This window comes from Crocuta crocuta, unplaced genomic scaffold (genome assembly GCF_008692635.1).
Source record: "Crocuta crocuta isolate KB4526 unplaced genomic scaffold, BGI_CrCroc_1.0 scaffold99, whole genome shotgun sequence".
In the NCBI taxonomy this organism is placed as follows: domain Eukaryota; kingdom Metazoa; phylum Chordata; class Mammalia; order Carnivora; family Hyaenidae; genus Crocuta; species Crocuta crocuta.
The window spans coordinates 953,537-976,654 of NW_027551560.1; the positions used below are offsets into that span (position 1 = coordinate 953,537).

Consider the following 23,118-nt stretch of genomic DNA (forward strand, 5'->3'; position numbering starts at 1 on the left):
AGGCACAGTGTACATGAAATGGGTACAGAAAACAGAAGTCGGACCACCCTGTCCCATAGCAACAGAAAACAACTGGAATGCGCTTGCTATTGTAATTGAACCATTTTAGTACAAGTCATATGTATAACTACTTATTTTATTGAATGGGAACGCTTTCACATTTTGCAATGAACCCTTCTAGCAACAATGACCTCAAAGAACAAACAAACAAAAGTTCATGCTTTAAAAAGGTAAGTACCAAACCTCCTTTCTACAAGAATGATGGTGATAAACGTGTAACTTGCTCAACATGTTTGTCAATGGTCACAACCCAGAGGAGCCAAAGGAGACCTAACAACTAGATGGAATGTGGTGTCCTGGACGGAATGCTGGAACACAAAGAGGACACTGGGGGGAAACTGAGGAAATATTAATAAAGTATGGACTTAAGTTAATAAAAGACATACTAGTATCAGTTCACTAATTGTTTGCAAGTGTACTACACCAATACAAGACATTAATCATGGGGGAAAGTGGGTGCAGGCTATAGGGACACTTTGTACTAGCTTCACAATTTTTCTGTAAATCTAAAAACACTCTAAACAAAAGAAGTTTATTTAAAAAAAAATAGTTTGTCAACATTTAGCCTCCACCATGGTGGACCGGACAGCACTAACCTCATGAAATCCAGAAGTTAACGGATCTCCTAAACGCATCTATGTCTTTTAAGAAAGCTGTTCAGGGTCTACCATTCATTCACGCAGCTGCAGAATGAAAACATGTAAAGCATGACCCTTCCCTTAGATCAAAAGACTGTTCCTCTAAACTGATTCTGTGTATTTTCACATCCAAGTTTTCTTGTACAAATGTGCACATGGTAAAGCAGCAAGTGTTTATGTATCCTGGTTAGCGGAAAAAGAACTCTGCAGAGATAAACGAGGTCAGCTTTATATCAGTGTGATCAGTGTTTCTAAAAAAAAAAATCAGTAGAGTTAGTTCCAATAATGGCTTGGTTTTGTTTTTTTCAATCCATTTCACAGAATCAGAGTAAAGCTTTTGGAAGTTCATTCTCTTGAAGGTAAAACATCCAAACTCATTATACACGTTACTATAAATTTAGTAAAATCTAAAACAAAAGCACTGTGGTTAAAAATTAAATTTTTACTAAATTAAAAAACTATGGAGTACAAATACATGTGGAGCTGGCAGTGGTGCATGTGACTGAATCTGAACAGGCTTTGATATTCTTACCAACTGAAAGAGAAGCTGTAGCTATCAGAATTTCAAATATATTCACACATATCAGTGTGTCATCTAAACATTTTTGTGGTGGTTACTTTTTTTTTCCTCTGTGGCTTGTCATCATTCAGGTTTTGGAAACATGTGAACCTTTCGAAAACTACTTAACAAATCATCCTATGTTTTTTTGTAAACCTGTCCCCTAAGTTGGCATTACATTTTGTTCAAGATCTGTTGGAAAACTTTTATCAAGTTAGTCAACAATGGGAGCTATAAAAACTACCTTCAGCTTCTGTAGCTGTTAGCAGGCTGGAATTCATTGAAAAATAAGCCTGAAAACAGGAAGGCACTGATGAACTAAACAGATTAAGTAAGGCCCAAATGTTACACAAATTAAATTCCAAAATTCCGTAATTGCAATTTGGAATATCTCAACCTCCTGTTTTTACTTGATTAAATTTATGCTCTGTACCAAAATAAAATGAAATTGAAAAGGTCTATAATTTTGAAGCATCTCAGTACTGAAAAACATTCATAAGAATCATAATAGGAGGTGACTCCTCTGACAAGTCCTGTCTTGTAAAACGTTAAGAAATCTGACAAAGTATTTGTCAAAGAAAGTACTTTGAAGGGAGACAGAAAACATAGGCCTTGTGACCATCGAGGGCGGAAATATTTACATATGTCAATATTTACACATGTCAATATTTACACTTCTCCATACTAACACTAAATAGAATTGAGAATATCTGCCATTTATCAGAATCTGCTCTAAGTTTATGCCAGAATTTTCTCCATAACTGTACCTCAGTGCTTGGACAGAGAATGTTTTCTCAGTGAAAAACGTGATGACCTTCTAAGAAGAGTCAACTGCTGATGTCAATAACTTCAACTTTAATAATCATAAAATGTAACTCTAAAGATCACAACAAATTTTACGTGGGGGAAAACCCATAAAAGACCACAATGAGAAAAGACACAGTCTTCAGGGAAGTACTAGAAGTGGAGATGAATAAGTAACTGATTAAACTACTGAAATATTTTCCAAAACTAACTATTCCACTTATACAATTTTTACATATTCGCAGGATTGATAAAAAGAGTTTCTTTGCCTTAATGTATATAAAAATGTGTTTATATTTCCGAAATAACTTTATTTTTAAAACTTTTTGAATGGAACAATTTCATAGGACCACAAATATAATAAAAGCAATTTGTCAGACAACATAAATAAGATTCCAAGAAAGTTAGATAATCTCAAGTATATTAGTTTCTCTCATTTTATTCATAGGAAAATTCTGGGTTGGAGGGTCAATTCTATGATCTCTCTACTTCCTACCTCATTCCCTTCAACCCGCTCATATTCTAAGCTCTCTTAGGTGCTTACAGTCCTCAAATATTTTTGACTGTGCCCAACACATAATACATAAACTTTCAACGAAGGAGACAATGCCAGATCGAGTATGTCACGTTGGTTCATTTCACATCATCCCATTCCTTAACTCTTTTTTTTCAAATTTTAAGACTTAAAAAGGGTTGGGAAACACCTGCGTCCCTTCCTGGTTGAAGTGTACTTTGATATTGGTCTCCGATCAAATCAAAACCCATTGTATCTCCTATCTAGAAAGTAATCCCTGGGGTACCTGGGTAGCTCAGTCAGTTGAACATCCAACTCTTGGTTTCGGCTCAGGTCATGATCTCACAGTTCATGGGCTCAAGCCCCACACTGGGTTCTTGTCTGATGGCAGGGAGCCTGCCTGGGATCCATTCTCCCTCTCTCTCTCTCTGCCCCTCCTCCGCTTGCTTTCTCTCTCAAAATAATAAATTTCAAAATAAATAAATAAATGAATAAAAAGCTCTTTTAGAAAGTGAACCCTGCATGTCAGTCAAGGCACTCCCAAAAGTAGCCTCCTCCATGAAGCCTGCCCTGAGTGTTTCAACCACAAGATACCTTCCCCTTCAGACTCCCTGCTACACTTCATCTGAAGCTCTGTGGAGTGAACATTTTTCTGTGAACGTTTACCTTCCCAGTTACCCTATAGCCTCCATAACCCTGTAGCACCAGAAAGATGACCTGACACAGATCTTGCATTAATGAAGGAAGGAGGCCAGAGCCTGGAGAAGGAGGACTCAGTGGGAGCTAAAGAGGAGAAGAGAGGGTAGCCTTCTGTGCTGGGTCTGAGGCTGGCTGAAGAAGGCTATAGTGAGGAGGGAGCAGATGAAGCCTGCTGGTCACAGGGTCAGGGATGAGACTCACTGAGGGAAATCTGACTGCCAAGGAAGAAGGGCCAATCCCCTCCGAACGCTGTGAGAAAGCAGGGCTTTCCAGAAAGCACATCTCAACCCTACAGGCAAGAGCGTACACTGTTACTCAAAACCCACTGCTGCCCTTCATTTACTTTTCCCTTTTCTCATTTCACGTTGTTTCTAACAGGGGATGTGCCCAATATTTACCACATAATGATAAGAGTCCAAAACTGTCCACTTCAGAAACTGTCTGTCCTGCGGATGTTTGTCACTAGTATCTCTGATAGGCGCAGGTGCCTTCGCTCTCCTCCACCTCAGATCTCCTTTTTGTGGGTTGAGGTTGCTGAAATCGCAACTCCAGCGGCATGGCTAAACTAGTGTTGTGAGTCCTGACTACACTGTCTCAGTAATAAATAAGGATGCATCAGTAACAAAAGAATATGTACGTTGAAGCTTCAGAATCATGAGTACCACTAAAGAGCACACTTTTTCTCTCCTAAAATGAGCATATTCTGGGCTCTAAGGGCATCCTACCTGTTCCCTCAGCGGCAAACATATTTCTTGAATTTGTATTTAGTATATATTGAAAACCTACTACTAATTATTCATATAATGCTAAATTCTTATTGACGTCACGGAAAGATAACTGTCTGATGCCAAAGCTGTAGTCACATTTTCTTCAACAGTTAAATCTTGACCTGATGCCAGAGTATGGATGATATGAGCAAAAATTTTGTTGTACATCATACACATCGTAACACATCTTAAAAACTTCTCCTGAGGGTCACTAGAGTTTGCTCTGAAAGATCATGTAATTAAATAAGAAAGTTTTTTCAATGGCATCCTTGAACTACCTCAAATTAAAACTATTTGTATACACAGCAGTGTTTGTTTAGTTAGTGTACGGAAAACACAGCAAAGAATTTTTAATCTACTTTTTTAAACAATCTTTGATTTTTACCTACTTATCTTCTTACCTACCATCAAACATAAAGATAAATCAATAATAGCTTTCCAGTCTCTCTGTTTCATGCAAAGAGATGGATCAAAAATATTAAAGCTGAATTACCTGTAGAGATTTCCTTATAAATGTTTTTGAACACATTTCCCTTTTAAAGTAAAATGTTGCCGACATCATTCATCTGGCATTTCAACAGCTAAGATCTTTTGAGAGACCGCTAGTCTAATTCAGCGGTGCCTGGGATGTCTTTTCCACAAGGAAGAAGTTTCCGGAGATACACTCCACTGCTTGTCAACTGTCCATTTCAATGCTTTCCCAGCATCCTGCAGCAAAGTTTAATTACTTTTTCATGTGATTTTCTGAGCAACTGAAGGGTGATTTTCTGGAATGTGATTTAAAGAAAGGGGTTGCCAAAAACCCTATCAAAACCTGACTTTTTCACATTATACAAGGATCAATTGTCCTGAAAACAAATCCACTTATGAGTTTCCACAGCCGCAGCACACTAGCAAACATCCTTCAGATTGGCAAATACTATCTACTGAAGGAATCTGACCTCAACCCCTCAGGAGAGCCAAGAAAAGAAAAACTGGTCTCTTCATTGAGGTATCATCTTAACTCACTGGTTCATCAGCTTGAAAAAAAAAAAAAGGCGGGGCGCCTGGGTGGCTTAGTCGGTTAAGCGTCTGACTTTCGCTTAGGTCATGATCTCACGGTTCGTGGGTTCGAGCCCCGCGTCGGGCTCTGTGCTGACTGCCAGCTCAGAGCCTGGAGCCTGTTTCAGTCTGTGACTCCCTCTCTCTCTGACTCTCCCCTGCTCACGCTGTCTCTCTCTCTCTCTCTCCTAGAAATAAATAAAAAATATTAAAAAAAAAAAAGAAAAAAAAAGGCAATTTCAGTAAGCTGTGTATTTATATTTATCTCAGTTTATATTTGTCCCAAACCTTCACGCTCCCCTGGTTGGTAGTTCTGGTTCCCTGTGGAGTGCCTTCCGCACTCATGTGCGTGGAAACCATCCCCTCTAGGCAGTACAATTGGCCCTAACGCTACTAAATAAAATGGAAACAAATGTTGGATGGTTGCTTTCAACTCAAGTACTAAAGAAGGAGCGTAATAAAATTACATAAGTAATAAAGTTATTATAAAAATCCCTTAAGAGTGGTTAAGGAGAACGCACAAAGCTGTAGTATGTGTTTTACCTCCATGGATAGCTTTTGTAACATTTCCCCAAGACTCACAAAAAAGAGCATTAGAGGGACACCTGGGTGGCTCAGTAAGTTGAGCGTCTGACTCTTGATTTTGGGTCAGGTCACGATTTCACAGTTCTTGAGATCAAGCCCCACATCTGGCTCTCAGCACAGAGCCTGCTGGGGATTCTCTTTCCCTTTCTCTCAGCCTCTCTTTCTCAAAAAAATAAACTTAAAAAATAAGCATGAAAAATAATTTCAATGATCATCTATCGGACTGGGTCATTGGAGCAAGGTCCCACACCTGGCCAGACTCCCACGGGTTCATCCAAGCATATACCCATGCCCATTCTTGGCTAGACACCTGTGTCTCACATGTATTCATAATGATAAAATTGAATGTTTGTGCTTATCCAAGTGTCATAATTTCTACAAAGATAATTTAGAACTATCAGGTCTACTTTGCAGAACTTTCAAAATGAACATGGGGGAAAGGAGCTACCATAGGAATTAGAATTAAGACTGAAAATAATAATAATAATAATTTCAAAATGACAACAGCACTCTAGCTACCTAAAATTCAGGGATCTGGCACCAAGAAGAATCCAAAAGAAGGTTGAAAGCCAAGAAAGAATGAAAAACAGCCTCTGAGGCACCCCTGCTCAGTACAGGAATAACCCACATTCAAACTGGGGTTTGAAAACACAATTCTAATAGATTTTATCATTTGCTTTGTGAATCTTCCACAGATGAAGGTACCCAGGAAGGAAGGAAGAATAGACCATCGTGAAGTGTCACCTGGCAGCCTGACCGCAAGAACAGAAAATGTATTCAAACTGGGGTTTGAAAACACAATTCTAATAGATTTTATCATTTGCTTTGTGAATCTTCCACAGATGAAGGTACCCAGGAAGGAAGGAAGAATAGACCATCGTGAAGTGTCACCTGGCAGCCTGACCGCAAGAACAGAAAATGTATACAGGAACTCAAAAAGCCGAGCTGAACTACCATCTCCACAAATCCTGGGGATACTACAGCCCAGGATGCACCAGACTTCACGATGATGACCCTGAGTTAGCAAGGAAATCTTAAATCATTTTGCAGTTATTAACAGCAATGCACTGTATGTGTCCATGGGCTCATCAAAGACGTGCAACCGACTGCTCACTGTAGCAGTGAGAGCCACAAAGTAGAAATTTCCCAAATGGATAAATAAATTGTGGTACCTTCACACACAGGGATACTCTACAGCAATGGAAATGACAGAAGTACAACTCCGAGCTCATGGATGCAATGTGGAGCACAGGAAGGTAGATAACACTGTTTGAGCGCGTTTGTAAATTAAAAAACCCGCAAAGGAAAATGACTGCTCTGGGGCGGAGGACAACAGGGATTGGAAGGGAGCATTGGGGGCTTCTGCAAATTTGGTAAAATGTTCTGTTTCTTGATCTGGATGCCGATGACATGAGCATTCCATCTGGGACAACAGAGCAAGATTAAGCTCTGTGAACCGTTCTTTACGCATATGTCTTGGAAGAATATATTCACAAAACACACAATATATTCGAAGAAGTATCGATTACTTATCTTCATGGTAAATTCTGCCATGATCACTTCACAATTAAAATTTCAGACAACCAGGTGCAACCCAAGGCATAATTCTGGTGTATGTCACGTTCGTATTTTTTACCTAAGTTCAACATTCTCTTTCTGGGTCTTTTCTATCTTTTTATAAGCAACTCCCAAGCAAAAGCAGCTACATCCCATGCTTTCATTTCTCATTTTGCTGGCAGAGTTAAAAAAAATTTTTTTAATGTTTATTTTTTAGAGAGAGAGAATGAGAGAGAGAGGAGAGGAGAGGGGCAGAGAAGGAGATACAGAATCCAAAGCAGGTTCCAGGCTCCAAGCTGTTAGCACAAAGCCCAGCACGGGGCTCAAACTCACGAACCGTGAGATCATGACCTGAGCCAAAGTCAGACACTCAACTGACTGAGCCACCCAGGCGCCCCTCCCTGACAGAGTTTAATATGTGCACAAATCATCCAGGGACCCTCTTAAAATCCAAGAGCTTCAGCAGGTTCATGGTGGGGCTTCAGAGTCTGCAGATCTAGAACCACTACCAGGTGCTGCAGATGCTGCCCATCTGAGCCCCTTGAGTAGCGGTGCCTGAGAAAAGATGTGATTTAAAAGCAGCATCGGGGCGCCTGGGTGGCTCATGTGTTTAAGCAACCAACTCTTGATTTTCACCTCAGGGCATGATCTCACAATTTATGGGTTCGAGCTTCACAGCAGGCTCCATGCTAGCTAGCAGCCTGCTTGGGATTCTCTCTCCTCTCTCTCTCTCTCTCTCTCTCTGCTCCTCCCCCACACACTCTCTCAAAATAAGGAAACTTTAAAAAAGTTTAAAAAAGTAAAAAAAAATTGGGGCGCCTGGGTGGCTTAGTCGGTTAAACGTCCGACTTTCACTTAGGTCATGATCTCGCGGTTCGTGGGTTCGAGCGCCGCGTTGGGCTCTGTCCTGACTGCCAGCTCAGAGCCTGGAGCCTGTTTCAGAGTCTGTCACTCCCTCTCTCTCTGACCCTCCCCTGCTCATGCTGTCTCTCTCTCTCTCCTAGAAATAAATAAAACATTAAAAAATAAAATAAAAAAATAATAATAAAGCAGTGTCTGTTGAGCTCCTGGGAACTGAAAAATGCCTCATCCCAGAAACATGAGCGTGCAACTAGCGACTTTCTTATGGCTGAATTTTGGGACTTCTATCTGGTGGAACACTCCTGGGATTCCCTATACCTCTCACATTGTATCCTTGTTAGCAGCGCCCAATTCAGGGACCAAAACTAGTAGCTGGGGACCTTAGAGGAAGAACCTTTCCTACTCTAATGAATTTCATACTGTTTCTCATTAATATTTCAGCCTTTGGACTTCTTGGCACAATCCCTTTCCCACAGCATCTGCAAGAGGGAAGGAGGGAGGGGCGCCTGGGTGGCTTAGTCAGTTAAGCGTCCGACTTTTGCTTAGGTCATGATCTCACAGTTCGTGGGTTCGAGCCCCGCGTCGGGCTCTGTGCTGACTGCCAGCTCAGAGCCTGGAGCCTGTTTCAGATTCTGTGTCTCCCTCTCTCTCTGACCCTCCCCTGCTCACGCTGTCTCTCTCTCTCCTAGAAATAAATAAAAAACTTAAAAATTAAAAAAAAAAAAAAAGAGGGAAGGAGGGAAAGAAGGAGAAGGAGGAGAAGGAAGACAGAAGCAAGCAAGCGGACGGTTTGCCCAGGAAAGGGCAGTAGTGTGGAATGCTGGTGTGGCTTGCCGTGGGCCAAGGCCACATCAATCCAGGTCAGGTGCTCAGTTCGGACTCACAGCTACTGCGATGAAGAATGGGACTACAGGGTAAGGACGGAGGGGTAGGGACGAAGTCCATTTCCCCCCAGGGGGCATCTCAGAGCCATAAACACATGCAGGGCAAGCCTTTTCTTGGCAGACAGAAAAATAATAGGAACCACAGAAAGTTGCCACAGAAATGTGGTATGCTCTTTTGGAGTGGTTAGGCATTTGGAAGGGGTGCAGGAGGAATATAACATATGTATGGGGTTTTTCCAGATTCAAGTATATACATTTTATAACCTAGAGCATTTTTAAAATGGTCTCTGAGCTTTTCTTTTTTTTTTAATGTTTTATTTATTTTTGAGAGAGATAGAGACAGCGTGAGTAGGGGAGGGTCAGAGAGAGAGAGAGACACAGAATTCTAAGACAGGTTCCAGGCTCTGAGCTGTCAGCACAGAGCTCGACCTGGGGCTCAAACCCACAAACCATGAGATCATGACCTGAGCCGAAGCCGGATGCTTAGCCGACTAAGCCACCCAGGTGCCCCTAAAATGGTCTCTGATCTTTTCGGTAATCTCAGAAACTGGGAACACCTGAAAAACTTTCTTAGCAGCTGTGGTTAATTTTATGTGTCAACTTGGCGAGGCGACTATACTCAAATACTTGGTCATACACATCTGGCTATTGCTGTGAAGGCATTTTTTAAATGACACTAACATTTAAATCAGTAGGCTTTGAGTTAAGCACATTCCCCTCCATGATGCGGGCAAGCATCATCTGATGAGCTGAAGACCTTAAGATAAAAGACTGACCACCCTTGAAGAAGAAGGCATTCTGCCCATCCCTCTGCCTACAGTGACTCTTCCCTAGGTATCCAGCCTCCTGGTCTACCTCTGTAGACTTTGAACTTGCCAGCATATGCAACCAAAGAAGCAAGTCCTTAAAATAAATTGTTTTCTCTCTCTTATACACACACACACACACACACACACACACACACACACACACACACATTTTATAGTTTCTGTTTCTCTAGGGAACCCTAAACAATATGGTAGTTTAAATCAATGCATTTTGGGGCCAATCTCACATAAACAAACATATACCAGCTTCACAGCATATACAAGCTAGCACTGCCTAAAAGAGATGAATAAGATTACTCAACTTATTCAGTTAAATAAATTGAATTCAGTGAGAACTGAATTATTTTTCACTTGGCGAATACGAACTTTAAGTGTCATTCGCTGGAGTAGGCCACTTTTTAAGGGCTCCAAATGCTCAGCTATATCATAACATTTTAATTGTCACAGGGCTCATTAGGACTGTAACAACCTGTCTGAAGAATCTGCAGTTTTGTGGACTGATGGATTTTCATTGGCCTGAAGACAGCTTATTCACTGTAATCTTTTAGCAGCAAGGTAATACATTATCCCCTTAGACCAGTAAAAAGCCTCCAAATCTGAAGACACAGAACCAACCTCACACTTGGCCCTGACTTTGTACCTGACCCTTCCCCCTCATGAATTTGTACTGAAGACCAGGAATGCTCCGCCACAATGTGTGTTCCTACAGCTTCAATCAGCTCGTTCCCTAGGTCAACAGGCAAGTGATGCTAAAATGGAAGCAGTGTTTCCCAGCATATTAAGGCTCTGCGTCCCCATGTATCAGCCACCAAATGTAAATCCATTCCCAAAGCTGCAGCAGCGGGCTGAGGTAAACACAGGGCTGACACAATGCCCACTTGGCCGGGGGTCTTCCTCTGGGCACAGATGGTCCACGTGCTTTGTCTTGGTTCTCTCAGAGCTTTGTGCGTTTTGTCCTTGTCTCTGTAAGTCAGCAGCCACAACCTATATACCTCCTCCATCAAGCCACCTTCATCTTCAAAAAAAATTAAATGTAATATCCTATATTTTTGTTTTTTAAAACATGTGCAGGTATTCCCGGACTGCATTTCTATGTCTATGTCTCTAACATGACTGGGGTGCCTGGGTGGCTCAGTCAGTTAAACATCCGACTTCAGCTCAGGTTATGCTCTCATGGTTCATGAGTTTGAGTCCCACATCAGGCTTTGTGCCAACAGCTCAGAACCTGGAGCCAGCTTCAGATTCTCGTCTCCCTCTCTCTCTGCCTCTTCCCTTCTCACACTTTGTCTCTCTCTCTCTCAAAAATAAATAAACATTAAAAATTTTTTAAAAAACTCTAACATGGCTTTCTTTTTTTATTGTGTTAGTATCTCATTAGGATTATTACTGGGTTTTTTTTTCAGTGTTCTGGTTACAAAGGTGTACAATATTGAGTGATCTGCCCCATGCTATTTTTCTTCATATGTCCTACGTGTTTGCAGAGTACTATGTCTTTCCAGAATGCGTGCACCCTGGTAGAGCAGAAATGCCTGTACTGTAATTCATTAACATCCCCTAGCTGACCATTTCTGCCAGACTGTGAAGTACTTGCTGCACTGTGGGTCCCCAAGGAGGCAAAGAAAAAATATTTTGCATCACAAACACCAACGCTGGTTTATAGCATTTCCGTCAGAAAACATGACATATGAATGTCCTAAAACATGGGTTTTCTAAGCAAATGTTGGTGGACTCTCCCAGAATTCTTCCACCCCAGCCCAGAGGAGACTATAACTCTGTTCATGAAAGCAAGAATTACAAAGTGACCGTGTCACATCAAGGGATGATATGGTGCAGTCGCCATGCCCTATAGATGGGCCACAAGTCAGCAACTGTGCCACTAGCTCCCGGGAGCCCTTCCACCTCTGCCTGCAGGTGACACTCTCACCACTGTTTTTGGATTTCAGAACGAATAACCCATTTGCATGTGTTTCCTTTATATCCAGACATTTAAAAAATATTCCTGGTCAAAGATATTACAACCAAACGGCTGCTTGAACACGCTCCATAATTTTATTTTATTTTTTTATGTTTATTTATTTTTGAGAGAGAGCATTAGTGGAGGAGGGGCAGAGAGAGAGGGAGACACAGAATCCAAAACAGGCTCCAGGCCCTGAGCTGTCAGCACAGAGCTCGATATGGGGCTCGAACTCACAAACTGTGAGATCATGACCTGAGCTGAAGTCAGACGCTTAACCGACTGAGCCACCCAGGCACCCCTTATGCTCCATAATTTTATAATTGTAAATAATCACAATGGGGTATTGTCGCTGAACAGGTTCATAAAATGTCCCAAAACTAAATTTTTAAAGAACTGAAATTGAACAGAGTGGCTGCCCCTGGTATGTGTATGTGGCTAGAGGGTGCCCTCAGAATGTGTCCTGATCTCCAGCGTTTCTGCCTGCTCACCTAAAAGCAGCAGGTATGAGTACATTAAAGGGGCAAAGCTTGACAGACCCTGTATTTGGAACTGCTTGGAAACCAAAGACAGAAACAAAAAACAAGGCACAGAACTGTGATAACTCTTCAAATTTCTCATCTCTCTGAAAAAAAATCATATTTCTTTAACTTTTTTTTCATGGTAAGAAACATACATGAAATCTATCTTCTTAACAAATTTTTCAGTGTACAGTCCTGTATTGAACATTATTGTAAAGCAAATCTCCAGAATTATTTAATCTTGGATGACCGAGACGTGATACCCATCAAACAACCCCCACTGTCCCCTGCCCCGGCCCCTACAGCCACCATTCTACTTTCTCCTTCCAAGAGTCTGACTACTTAGGATACTTCATAGAAGGGGAATCATGCAGTTTTTGTCCTTCTGTGACCAGCTTATTTCACTTAGTGTAATTCCTCAAGGTTCATCTGCGGTGTCCCACATTGTGGGAATTCCTTATTTTTTAAAGCTAAATGATATTCCATTGTATGTATATACACTTTCTTCATCCATTCATCTGTCAGTGGGCTCTTAGATTGTTCCCACCTCTTGGCTATTGTGAATAATGCTACAATGATCATGAGTGCAGATATCTCTTTTGAGATCCTGATTTTAATCAATTCTCTTGTATACATACCCAGAAGTGGGACTGCTGGATCATATAGTAGTTTTGGAGGTTTTTTATGTTTATTTATTTATTTTGAGAGAGAGAATGAATGCACAGGCGTGTTGTGGAGGAGCAGAGAGAGAGAGAGAGAGAGAGAGAGAGAATCCCAAGCAGGCTCAGTCTGTCAGTGCAGATGGGGCTCGATCTCATAACCATAAGATCGTGACCTGAGCCAGAAATCAAGAGTTGGACATTTAACTGACTGGGCCACCCAGGCACCCAATATGGTAGTTCCATTTTTAATTTTGTAAGAAACCTCCACATTATTTTCCATCGTGGCTGCACCATTTTATATTCCCACCAGCAGTGAGCCAGGATTCCATTTCTCCACATCCTCACTAGGAGTCCTTACTTCCTGGTTTTTTGATAATAGCCATCCTAACAGGTGTGAGATGGTGACTCACTGTGGTTTTGATTTGCATATCCCTGACGATTAGTGATGTTGAGCATCTTTCCATCTCTGTGAAAAATTTTTTTGCCTGAAGGACAAAGTATTTCAACAGTAAAAGATAATACCACTGCAGTGTATTATACCTAAATCCTTTTAATTGTAAGCAGAAAGTCATTCCATTCTGATGGACTTTGGTCCAAGTCTCAAAAATTACGACATGCTTAAAAACTGTGACATGCATTAAATGTTCTAGGTTCAAATGAAGAGAAAGACATCAGGGTATAAGAGGTTCTAGACATCCCANTACTGCACAGCAACATCTGTTGAGCCTGAACAATGTAACTCCCAAAAGTACAATGATATCCAAGAGGGGAAAAAAGTAATAGAGAGAAACTGTCTTTGGATCAAAAAATACTACTCACAAACTTGGGAAATGGAAGCAACAGCACAACTCCTTATTTAGGGGACCACGCAATCACATGCGCACATCAACATCGGGGTAAAACCATACCTGACACTTGAATTTACCAGGGTGTCTTCGAAGGTAGGAAACAAAAAATACAAACTAGAAATGGTAGCTTTCCCAACGCTATGCCTTGACCTTCAAAGAGTCTGCAAAATTAGAATTTCCTCTTAAAATCTGAATTTGTCACCATCTTTTATAAGCTGGCATCATTGACAGCACTGAGCCTGCATCCAGCATGACAGTTCACTCTGTCCTCCAGGTAAAGCAGAGGCTGGTTCTGGGTTCAGTGTTACCCACCTGGCCCGAAAGCCTCTGAGTTTGTGAGCCCCCTTCCATGACGTCACACACAACCCACAGGATGGTAAAAGAAGGGAACGTGGAGGTCATGTGACAGGTGCCTACAGTCTCTCACCGGAACTGTAACACCTAACACCACCACAGGAGCTAAAAGGACATGACTTCTGTATCGAAGACAGGAAGAAACTCTGAATTTTAGTTCACCTGTTTGATTTCTGACCACCAGGAAGAGCCGAACCCAGACCATCCACCCATGAATCTTCCCATTCTATAACCTTACTGATGCTGTCACCTCTGAGTAGAGACAAGCTGGCCAAGAAACTCTGATATCTGGCAGGGTACTATTTTAAAACACTCAGTGTCTAGCCCAGTCCCAGATACATGTGGGTATGAAGGAAAGAAGGAGAGAAGGAAGGAAGAAGGAGAAAGGAAAGGGGAAGGAAGAAAGGAAGGAAGGGAGGAAAGGAAAGGAAAGGAAAGGAAAGGAAAGGAAAGGAAAGGAAAGGAGGGAGGAAGAGGGGGAGGAAGGATGGACAGACATAGATAAAGGCCAAAAGAGTTTTTTTTTCTGTTGGATAAATGACAAGATTAGAAGCAATTCCAGATGAACTTCTTCAACAGTATTATGCCCTCAAGTTAGAAGACAGACAAGATTAGAGCCCCTGGGTGGCTCAGTCGGTTAAGCGTCCAACTTTGGCTCAGGTCATGATCTCATGGTTTGTGGGTGAGCCCCACGTCAGGCTCTGTGCTGACAGCTCAGAGCCTGGAGCCTGTTTCAGATTCTGTGTTTCCCTCTCGCTCTCTGCTCCTCCTCCACTTGCACTCTGTCTCTCTCAAAAATAAATAAACATTAAAAAAAATTTTAAATGACAGACAAGATTGATAGGCAATGAAAAATAAAGAAATGAACATTTCCAATCCTATATTGTTCTTGAGAATTTTAAGTCCTTTAATAACAGTATATGTCACACTTGATTAACATGCAGACCTTACTTAAAAATGTCTCCTATGAGTTCCAGAGTTGACATAAATATTGTTTATACCACGTTGCTTAATCAAGAACAAACATAAACCACATATAAACTTCTTATACTTACAGCTCCAAAACATTTAGAAGATCAACATGCATTTATAAAATCAATGAAATTAGAATTAGCAACCTTCATCTAATCAGAGAGGGGATGCACTTCCATCTGAAACTAAATTACCGTAGCCAACATCAATATAGTAGTAGGCTTGCACGTGGCTCTTTGGAGCACACCAACATGACCAAAACCCTGCTCTCCCATCACTTTCCACTGAGACCACAGACAAATCCAGCGGTCTGTGCTGTCAGCCACTTGACATGAACATGTCATTCATCCACTGTTCTGCCTTCCTCGTCAGCCCACGAATGCAGCGCTGTGCGGTGCCACACAATCTTAACCACAAAGGCAGGCTCTGAAACAGTGCAGCCAAATCTGCAAGGTAGGAGTCATCCAGGCAATTCCAAACGTGGGCAAATCTGTTTGTGTTATATTTCATCGAAATGAAAACAAAAACATTCAGGATTCTAAGACTCCCAGGTACACATGCAAAGACCTCGAAGGGTCTGTGGCCCCTGATTTCAGAAACACTCTTGACATGAAATGTCCACAGCCTGGAGTATATGCCAGGAGGCATTTTTTCATTGATTATACCGCATGCCAGTTCCTTCAGGTCCTATGTATCAGAAACTCCTACATATTTCAGAAGGTGAGACTATAAGCTCTTTGAAGGTCAGGGTCAAGTCTACAATGTCTCTAGTGCCTAGGACACTAGCAGGCACATCAAGTGAATGAGAGGAAGGATTACAGAAACATGTTTGAGCTACGGCATCTGTGTATCTTTTTATAAGACATACGGACTAAGTCCTTGAGGGTTACAGTTCACTATTCTCCTTTTATAACTACTCTGATAAAAGCAATTATAATTTGGAAAATCCTGAATATTTACAAGTTGAAGCAATGGAATTTTTTTTGAGGAACTAACTCCAGGAAAATCATGTGACATACATATATTCCCCCATTACAACTTCCCTGTAGAAAACAGTGTTTACTTTCCATTTTACAACCTGATAGAAGACTAATATCATCAAACAGAAGCAGGCTGAACACCCATGATAAAGAACCGCTTCCCATTTCTTCCTCCCAACTACATGCTGCAGTCAGAAGCTGCCTCAACAAGTTACACATGAAGCAAGAATGTACACTGCATACGCCATCCTAGGAGGTAAAAACCCAGGCGTCTGAATGACCGTGGTGCCTTAACCTCTCCCAGCCTCCACACCTCCATTTGAGGCAGATCAGTGCGACAGGGCTACTTCCATTTTTCAAATGAAATAATCGTGTAACCCAGGCAGAAATGAAGAAACAGGCAAAGATTTCTTCTTTTTTCTTTATTTTTGAGAGAGAGACAGAAAGTGCAAGCAGCGGAGGGACAGACTGGGGGAGGTAGTGACAGATGATCTGAAGCCGACTTCACACTTAACAGCAGAGAGCCCGATGCAGGGCTCAAACTCACAAAATGTGAGATCATGACCTGAGCCAAAGTCAGACATTTAACCGACTGAGCCACCCAGGCGCCCCTAGAAACAGGTAAAGATTTCTATATGCACAGTGACAGGAGTAGTATCACCATGAATCTGAACAGTGATTCGGGGGAGAAGTAAGTCAAAACTTCAGGTTAAAAGACAAGCTAAGAGGGGCGCCTGGGTGGCTCAGTCGGTTAAGCATCCGACTTCAGCTCAGGTTATGATGTCACAGCTCATGGGTTCAAGCCCTGCGTTGGGCTCTGTGCTGACAGCTCAGAGGCTACTTCAGATTCTATGCCTCCCTCTCTCTCTCTCTCTCTCTCTNCCCATTTTAAGCCTTTTTCTTTATGTCCACACCATAAGGGCGGGATAAAAATTCTCTTATCAAAACCTGAGAACAAAGACCTGAACAATCAAGTGAGATCTCACAGTCTGAGCAGGCTACCAACCACACGGCCAGAATCAATGGTCTTCTAAGGAAGAAGACAGGAAGGCCAGAACACATTGCTGGGGCCAGAGGGCCTTGATGAAATTATTATCTGGAGATGAAATTCAAATATCAAAACCAGCAAGTGGAGCCCATAAAAGCCAAGCTGCGGACAGACTCCTACAAAGCCCAGGAGCAAGTCTTGGTAGGTTCGAGGCAGAGCTGTGTTTTTTGTTTTTGTTTTTTTAATTTTTTAATGTTTCATTTATTTCTGAGAGAAAGAGAGAGAGAGATGGCGTGAGCAGGGGAGGGTCAGAGAGAGAGGGAGACACAGAATCCGAAGCAGGCTCCAGGCTCTGAGCTAGCTGTCAGCACAGAGCCTGACATGGGGCTCGAACCCACAACCGTGAGATCATGACCTGAGCTGAAGTTGGATGCCTAATCAACTGAGCCACCTAGGCGCCCCAGAGCTGTGGTTTTCTTAACAAATAAGTTTCTCCTGCTCAGCAGCAGGGTACTGAATGACACGCCGAATTACAAAAGACATACTTAAGAGGAGAAAACAAAAAAAGCAAAAGACCAGCAACAGTTGAAATATAAATATCCATATAAACACCCCACTTCTGAGCCCAGAAAAGGCAGAGAATTCTGGAAGCCTGTGGCTAGTACACTGACAGATCCCAAAGCCAGCACCAGAGGCAAATGTCATACCCAGGCAAAAACACCCTTAATCCTCTTCCAGGACTGGGATCCAACCCACTGTCGTGTCTCAAGGCTGGAACAAATCTTTACCTCCTCGGATAAGCACCAGATACATTCCTGGCCACATGAGGAGAAAATATATATTTATCTACAAACACACAAGATGCCCACATTTTGGAGATACTCAAGAGCTAAAATCAGATAGAACAAAGCCGATTTTTTGCCTTTCCCGTCTCTAGGTGGCTCACGGCCATTAACTCATTCAGTGGAAAGAGAGGGGAAACTGAGACACTATCCCATCTGTCCATCTATCTGCTCATCTCTGTCTTTCCCCTCCCTTCACCTGTACCCCCTCTCGCTCCAAGTCTCCAGTCCTCTTTCTGAGTTTATCTTTCTCTGCCTTCATCTCTCTTCTGCCTCCCCATCTTGTGATCTTGTATCAGATCACAGAAAGGAAAAGCCTTCGTGAAACAACCACGCTATTATAAAAGAAGACAACCACAGAGCACCTGGGTGGCTCAGTCCATTAGGCATCTGGCTTCAGCTCAGGTCAAGATCTCATGGTTCATGAGTTTGAACCCCACGTTGGGCTCTGTGCTGACAGCTCGGAGCCTGGAGCCTGCTTCGGGTTCTGTATCTAACTCTCTCTCTCTCTCTCACTCTCTCTCTGCCCTTCCCTGGCTTGTGTGTTGTCTCTTTCTCTCTCTCAAAAACAAATCAACGTACATACATACATACATACATACATACATACATACATAAATGAAGGCAACCAGACTGGAAAGGGCTAACATGGAACCCAAGAAGGGGAAACGTAAAAGAAACCCTGAGCGAAGCTATACTTCATAGCTACATGTTTTAATCATGTCCTGCTTAAGTAGGATTGGTGTTCAGCCATGGATCTTTTTCTCAGTTTCCATAATCATCCCTATAGCTATATGGAGATGCTGAAGTACACTGTTTTTGACACTGCATACACAACTCACAGGTCGGTAGTTTTAGTTCTTCTCAATTAAATTTATTGCTTCTAAACTGTCAATATAAAAGCCTCCCCTTCAGCACTGTGTGCAGAAAGGTCACAAACCATGAGAAATGGACCCATCTGGGTGCCTGAACAAATGGTGCCTGGCGGGTCCCCAATCACACTAACACCTGTCACCTTACCAGCACCACCTTGGGTCTGTCCCTGATCTGGCCATCATTTACCTGTGCCCACACACAAATCCACTGTGCATCTGGTGGTAGCTGGATCCTCACAGTTCTGTTTGTGAAAACATGGGGTTCTAAGCTGATCTTTCAAAGTGAAATCAAGTCACAAACAACATAATTGCAGCAAATGGAGTTGAGGAAGCTCTGAAAAGCTTCAGCTCCAACTAGAGGAAAGAGTTCTGCCATCCCCCCGACTCCTGGTCAAATGCTCAATGTACCCACAGCGCACAGGCACACGGACACACACACATGCACCTTATGTCCCTCCCTCCTTGCTGACCTTGGAACACCACAACCAGCTCACACCTGAATATTAAAAAAGAAAAAGGAAGGGATCAACAAAACAAATGAAGAAAATGCACATAACATGATCGAACTGCATTCTCAGTATATGAACCAAGGAATCAAAGAACACAGGTTTATTCCATTCGTTTTTGCAAACATTTACCAAGCATATTTATTATCTACTAGGTACAAAACTTTCTTTCATAACGCCCCTGGCACAAGATATTGGGCAGGCTAGGTTATTACGAGTCTGTTCTCTGTCTCTCGCCCAACATTCTCTTCCCGCTTCGTGGAGTTTTCTTGGCCCTGTATAATCTTCCTTCCTGAATTCTCTTATATAACCACATCGCCATGCCCAGTCTGGTTTCACCAGCTGGCTGACCTAATTCCAGTTCTCTAGGAAGTGGTGATGACCATCCTGACCCTGAAGACCACTTACTCAGCTTAACAGGTCACTTGACTACTCGGGACATTTCCTCTTTTATCTGCTAAGTAAAAACCAACTTGTGAGTGTGCTGTCCCACAGCCCAGAGACCATTTCTGATCCTTTCACACGGTGCAAAGTTATTTCTTCTCTAAGATCACAATTACTGATGACTGGGGAGTTTAACCCAAACTTGCTTAATATTTTACACCAGAAGCTTGGATGGTCTTACAGAGAGAAATTCTGTCAACACTACCACATTTTGCCCTTAAAGGAGCCCAACTCTTTTATCTATACCTGTTCTTCTCACACTAGGCATGAAAACCCCTTGGATAAGCATGGGATAAAGCCACCAGAACAAATGGCACATCCTCCTAGAGAAATAATTTTCCCACTGGAGGAAAATAAAATATTTTATATTAAAATAAGCTCCAATGTATTATGGAGAAAAATGAACAAGTGCATGACCTTTTTTACTGTATCTTTATTTTTGAGAAAGAGAAAGTATGTGCATGCACTCGCCCAGGACCGGGACAGAGAGTGGGGGAAAGAGAGAGAATCTTAAGCAAGCTCCATGCTCAGCGCAGAGCCTGATGCCGGGCTTGATCCCATGACCCTGGGATGATGACCTGAGCCAAAATCAAGAGTCAGATACTCTGAGCCACCGAGGTGCCCCCATGACCTTTTTAAAATAAAAACCCAAGGGGCGCCTGGGTGGCTCAGTCAGTTAAGTGTCCGACTTCGGCTCAGGTCATGATCTATCTCACAGTTCATGGGTTGGAGCCCCGCGTCGGGCTCTGTGCGGACGGCCAGCTCAGAGCCTGGAGCCTGTTTCCAATTCTGTGTCTCCCTCTCTCTGATCCTCCCTTATTCGCTCTGTCTCTCTCTTGCTCTCTCTCAGAAATAAAAAACATTAAAAATTTTTTAAAAATAAAAAAATAAAAACCCAAGACTTCAAAGAAAGCTCCGGGTTGCAGTAGCCCCTTGGGTTATGTCCTGTATGTATGGAATTTCTTGCAAATAACCCTCTCTCCTTTAAATGTTCTTTCATGAATTTTTTGAGAAATGTTTCACCAGCACTATACATTTTCTGAAGGCATGAACTACATTTCATCCTTTTTGTCCCCAGGGACCTAGGACAGTACCTAAGACAGTGTCGGACACAAAATAAGCACTCAATAATGTTTGCAGAATTAATTTGGCTGAAATAATGCCAACGGCATTATCAGCAACAAAGGAGTTTTGTCACATTTGGAGGAGAGGAACAGAAGGTGAACAGCTGGATGAGGAAAGTAGAATGGAAGCAACTGAATTTACCAAAAACAGTTAATGGCTGCCATGGTAACAATCAGATGCAGCAGTTCAGTCTAGTTCTTTTCCACTTGAACAAGTACAGGAAGGCAAATATTGTACTTGTTAATCTCCAATCAGAAGGGGGTGGGGCTTAAAACAAGTCTACTGGTGACGCTGGTGCCCATTAAATGCAGAAACATTTGAAGAGTTTGGAAACGTACCATGATAATTACAATATCACCAATACAGTTAAATCCTGGTTTGTATACTGATTCTAAGAAGATCAATCTAAATCACTTAATGGTTAAGTGTCATATATATGCTTCTGAGGGTTGACAACTGTGAAAAATAGATCCCCGTGTGGATATAAAGCATGGCCTGGGTTCACCTTTCTTTATTCCTAAAATTGTTACCTTTTTTCATTAGTCAGACCCAAACCAAGTTACAGATAAGAGATAACTCAGTACTGTTTATAGCAATGTTTACATTTTTCTACTTTCCTGGTAGAGCCATTGCATTTTAATTCATTTGCAAATAATAGAAAAATGGGTATCACACCCACTTTCTCTACACAATCTGTCTCATACTGCACCGAGTCACTCTCCATGCCTCCCTTTCCAAACTGGAGGGAGGAGCTGGGCAGAGGAGGAAGTGGGACCCAGATATGCAGGTCCACACTGTGAATGAGTGAGGCAGACCGCTGTCCCCTCCCAGGGCTATTTGCTTTTCTGAATCTTACGTCTAAGATACGTGACCTGCCAGCCAAAACGACACCTTTCAGTTCTTAATAATGACAGCGCCCCATAAACTTTTAACCAAAAATCCAAACAGAGAGCAGAAATACATTTTACAGCATTCACGTGTTTGTAGTGCCTGAGGGAGGAGTGAAAACAGCAGTTCAAGACATACCAAGGCAAGAAAGCTGGGACAGATGCAAATTATTTTTGCATATAACCTGAGTATCTTTCTCTCCCTGCCCTGCTCCTGCAGGCATTCCCTGAACCCCTGAGAATTAAGTTACTAACTTGATATTATTTCTGTCGGAGCCATAGGAGAAGAGAACTGGTTGTATGATTTTATCACTTGATTCCATTGTATAAAACCAGTTTTTCAGTGCAACAACATCTGGGATCAAATCCCTGCTCTTTTTATTAAACTAGTCAAGTCCTTTAATGTTTTACAAGTCTAAATGTCTGAGTCTTTAATTTTCTCCACCATTCAGAGATAAGAAGACCCACCTCCCAGGGTTGTTGCAAAAATTAAATGAACGAACTCTGTAAAATGCCTAGCACGTAGTACGCATCCATGAATACGCAAGTCCAGACATATAAATGCCCGATGTTTGGTCTTCTATGTAGTTGTAGGAAAACAACACATACAAAAACTACTTATAGAGGATGCTGATCGCAGCGACGCTCCTGCAGCCTGGGGGCCTTGGTAAAAGGTGCGATTAAATGTCGGGAGCGATCCCAAACCCTTGCCTGGGAAGAAACTCTGGACCCTGCGGATTTCACTGGGACCCAGGTAATTAACAAAGTGCCCTGTGCAGGGCTCAGAAATGAGCAAGCAAAACTTTCCCCCCAAAACCCGGACTCTGAACGCATCCCGTTCTTCAACTCTAAAGGGTCTCGTCTTGAAAAAGTTAGAGTCCGTGGATGCAGAAAAGAAACTCACAAACGTTAGGGCCCAGTGGGTCTACCCACTCGTGAGTTAAGAGGGAGACGGCAGCGCACCCGGGAATCCAGGAAACCCCATCCTCGCCTCCCGCCCTCCAACCCACACACCCACCTGGGGATGAACTTGGCCTCTTCCCCGAGTCGCTCCTGGAAGTCCTGCCAAGCCTGGACGGGGCTCGCCCGACCCCAGGGGGATGCCAGCGCCTCCGCAGCTTCCTCAGNAGCGGTTCGCGTCGCAGGCGGCGAAGACGGAGCGCAAGCGGGCCAGCTCCTCCTGGTCCCTGTCCGCTTCCATCCCGCCGGGTGGGGACAGCGCAGACAGCTCCCGGGCGCGACGGGGCGCGCTGCCCGCCGGGGCTGTGGTGACGGCAGGGACTCCGGGGCCACCTGCTGCCGCCGGGAGCCGCGGCGAGTCCGGCGAGTCCGGCAGGTCCGGCCACTTGCAGGAGTGTCCGGGC

The 23,118-nt window shown here is 42.7% G+C and overlaps 1 protein-coding gene across 1 annotated transcript in view; it reads right to left on the reverse strand.

Annotated features, from left to right (window-relative positions):
- Nucleotides 1-23,118, reverse strand: part of RASEF (RAS and EF-hand domain containing) — a 109,003-nt gene that overhangs the window by 55,309 nt on the left and 30,576 nt on the right. Inside the window, exon 5 of the mRNA XM_077749546.1 lies at nt 22,773-23,099. Within this exon, the coding sequence (XP_077605672.1) occupies nt 22,773-23,099 (327 nt within the window). The remainder of the gene's footprint in view (nt 1-22,772; nt 23,100-23,118) is intronic.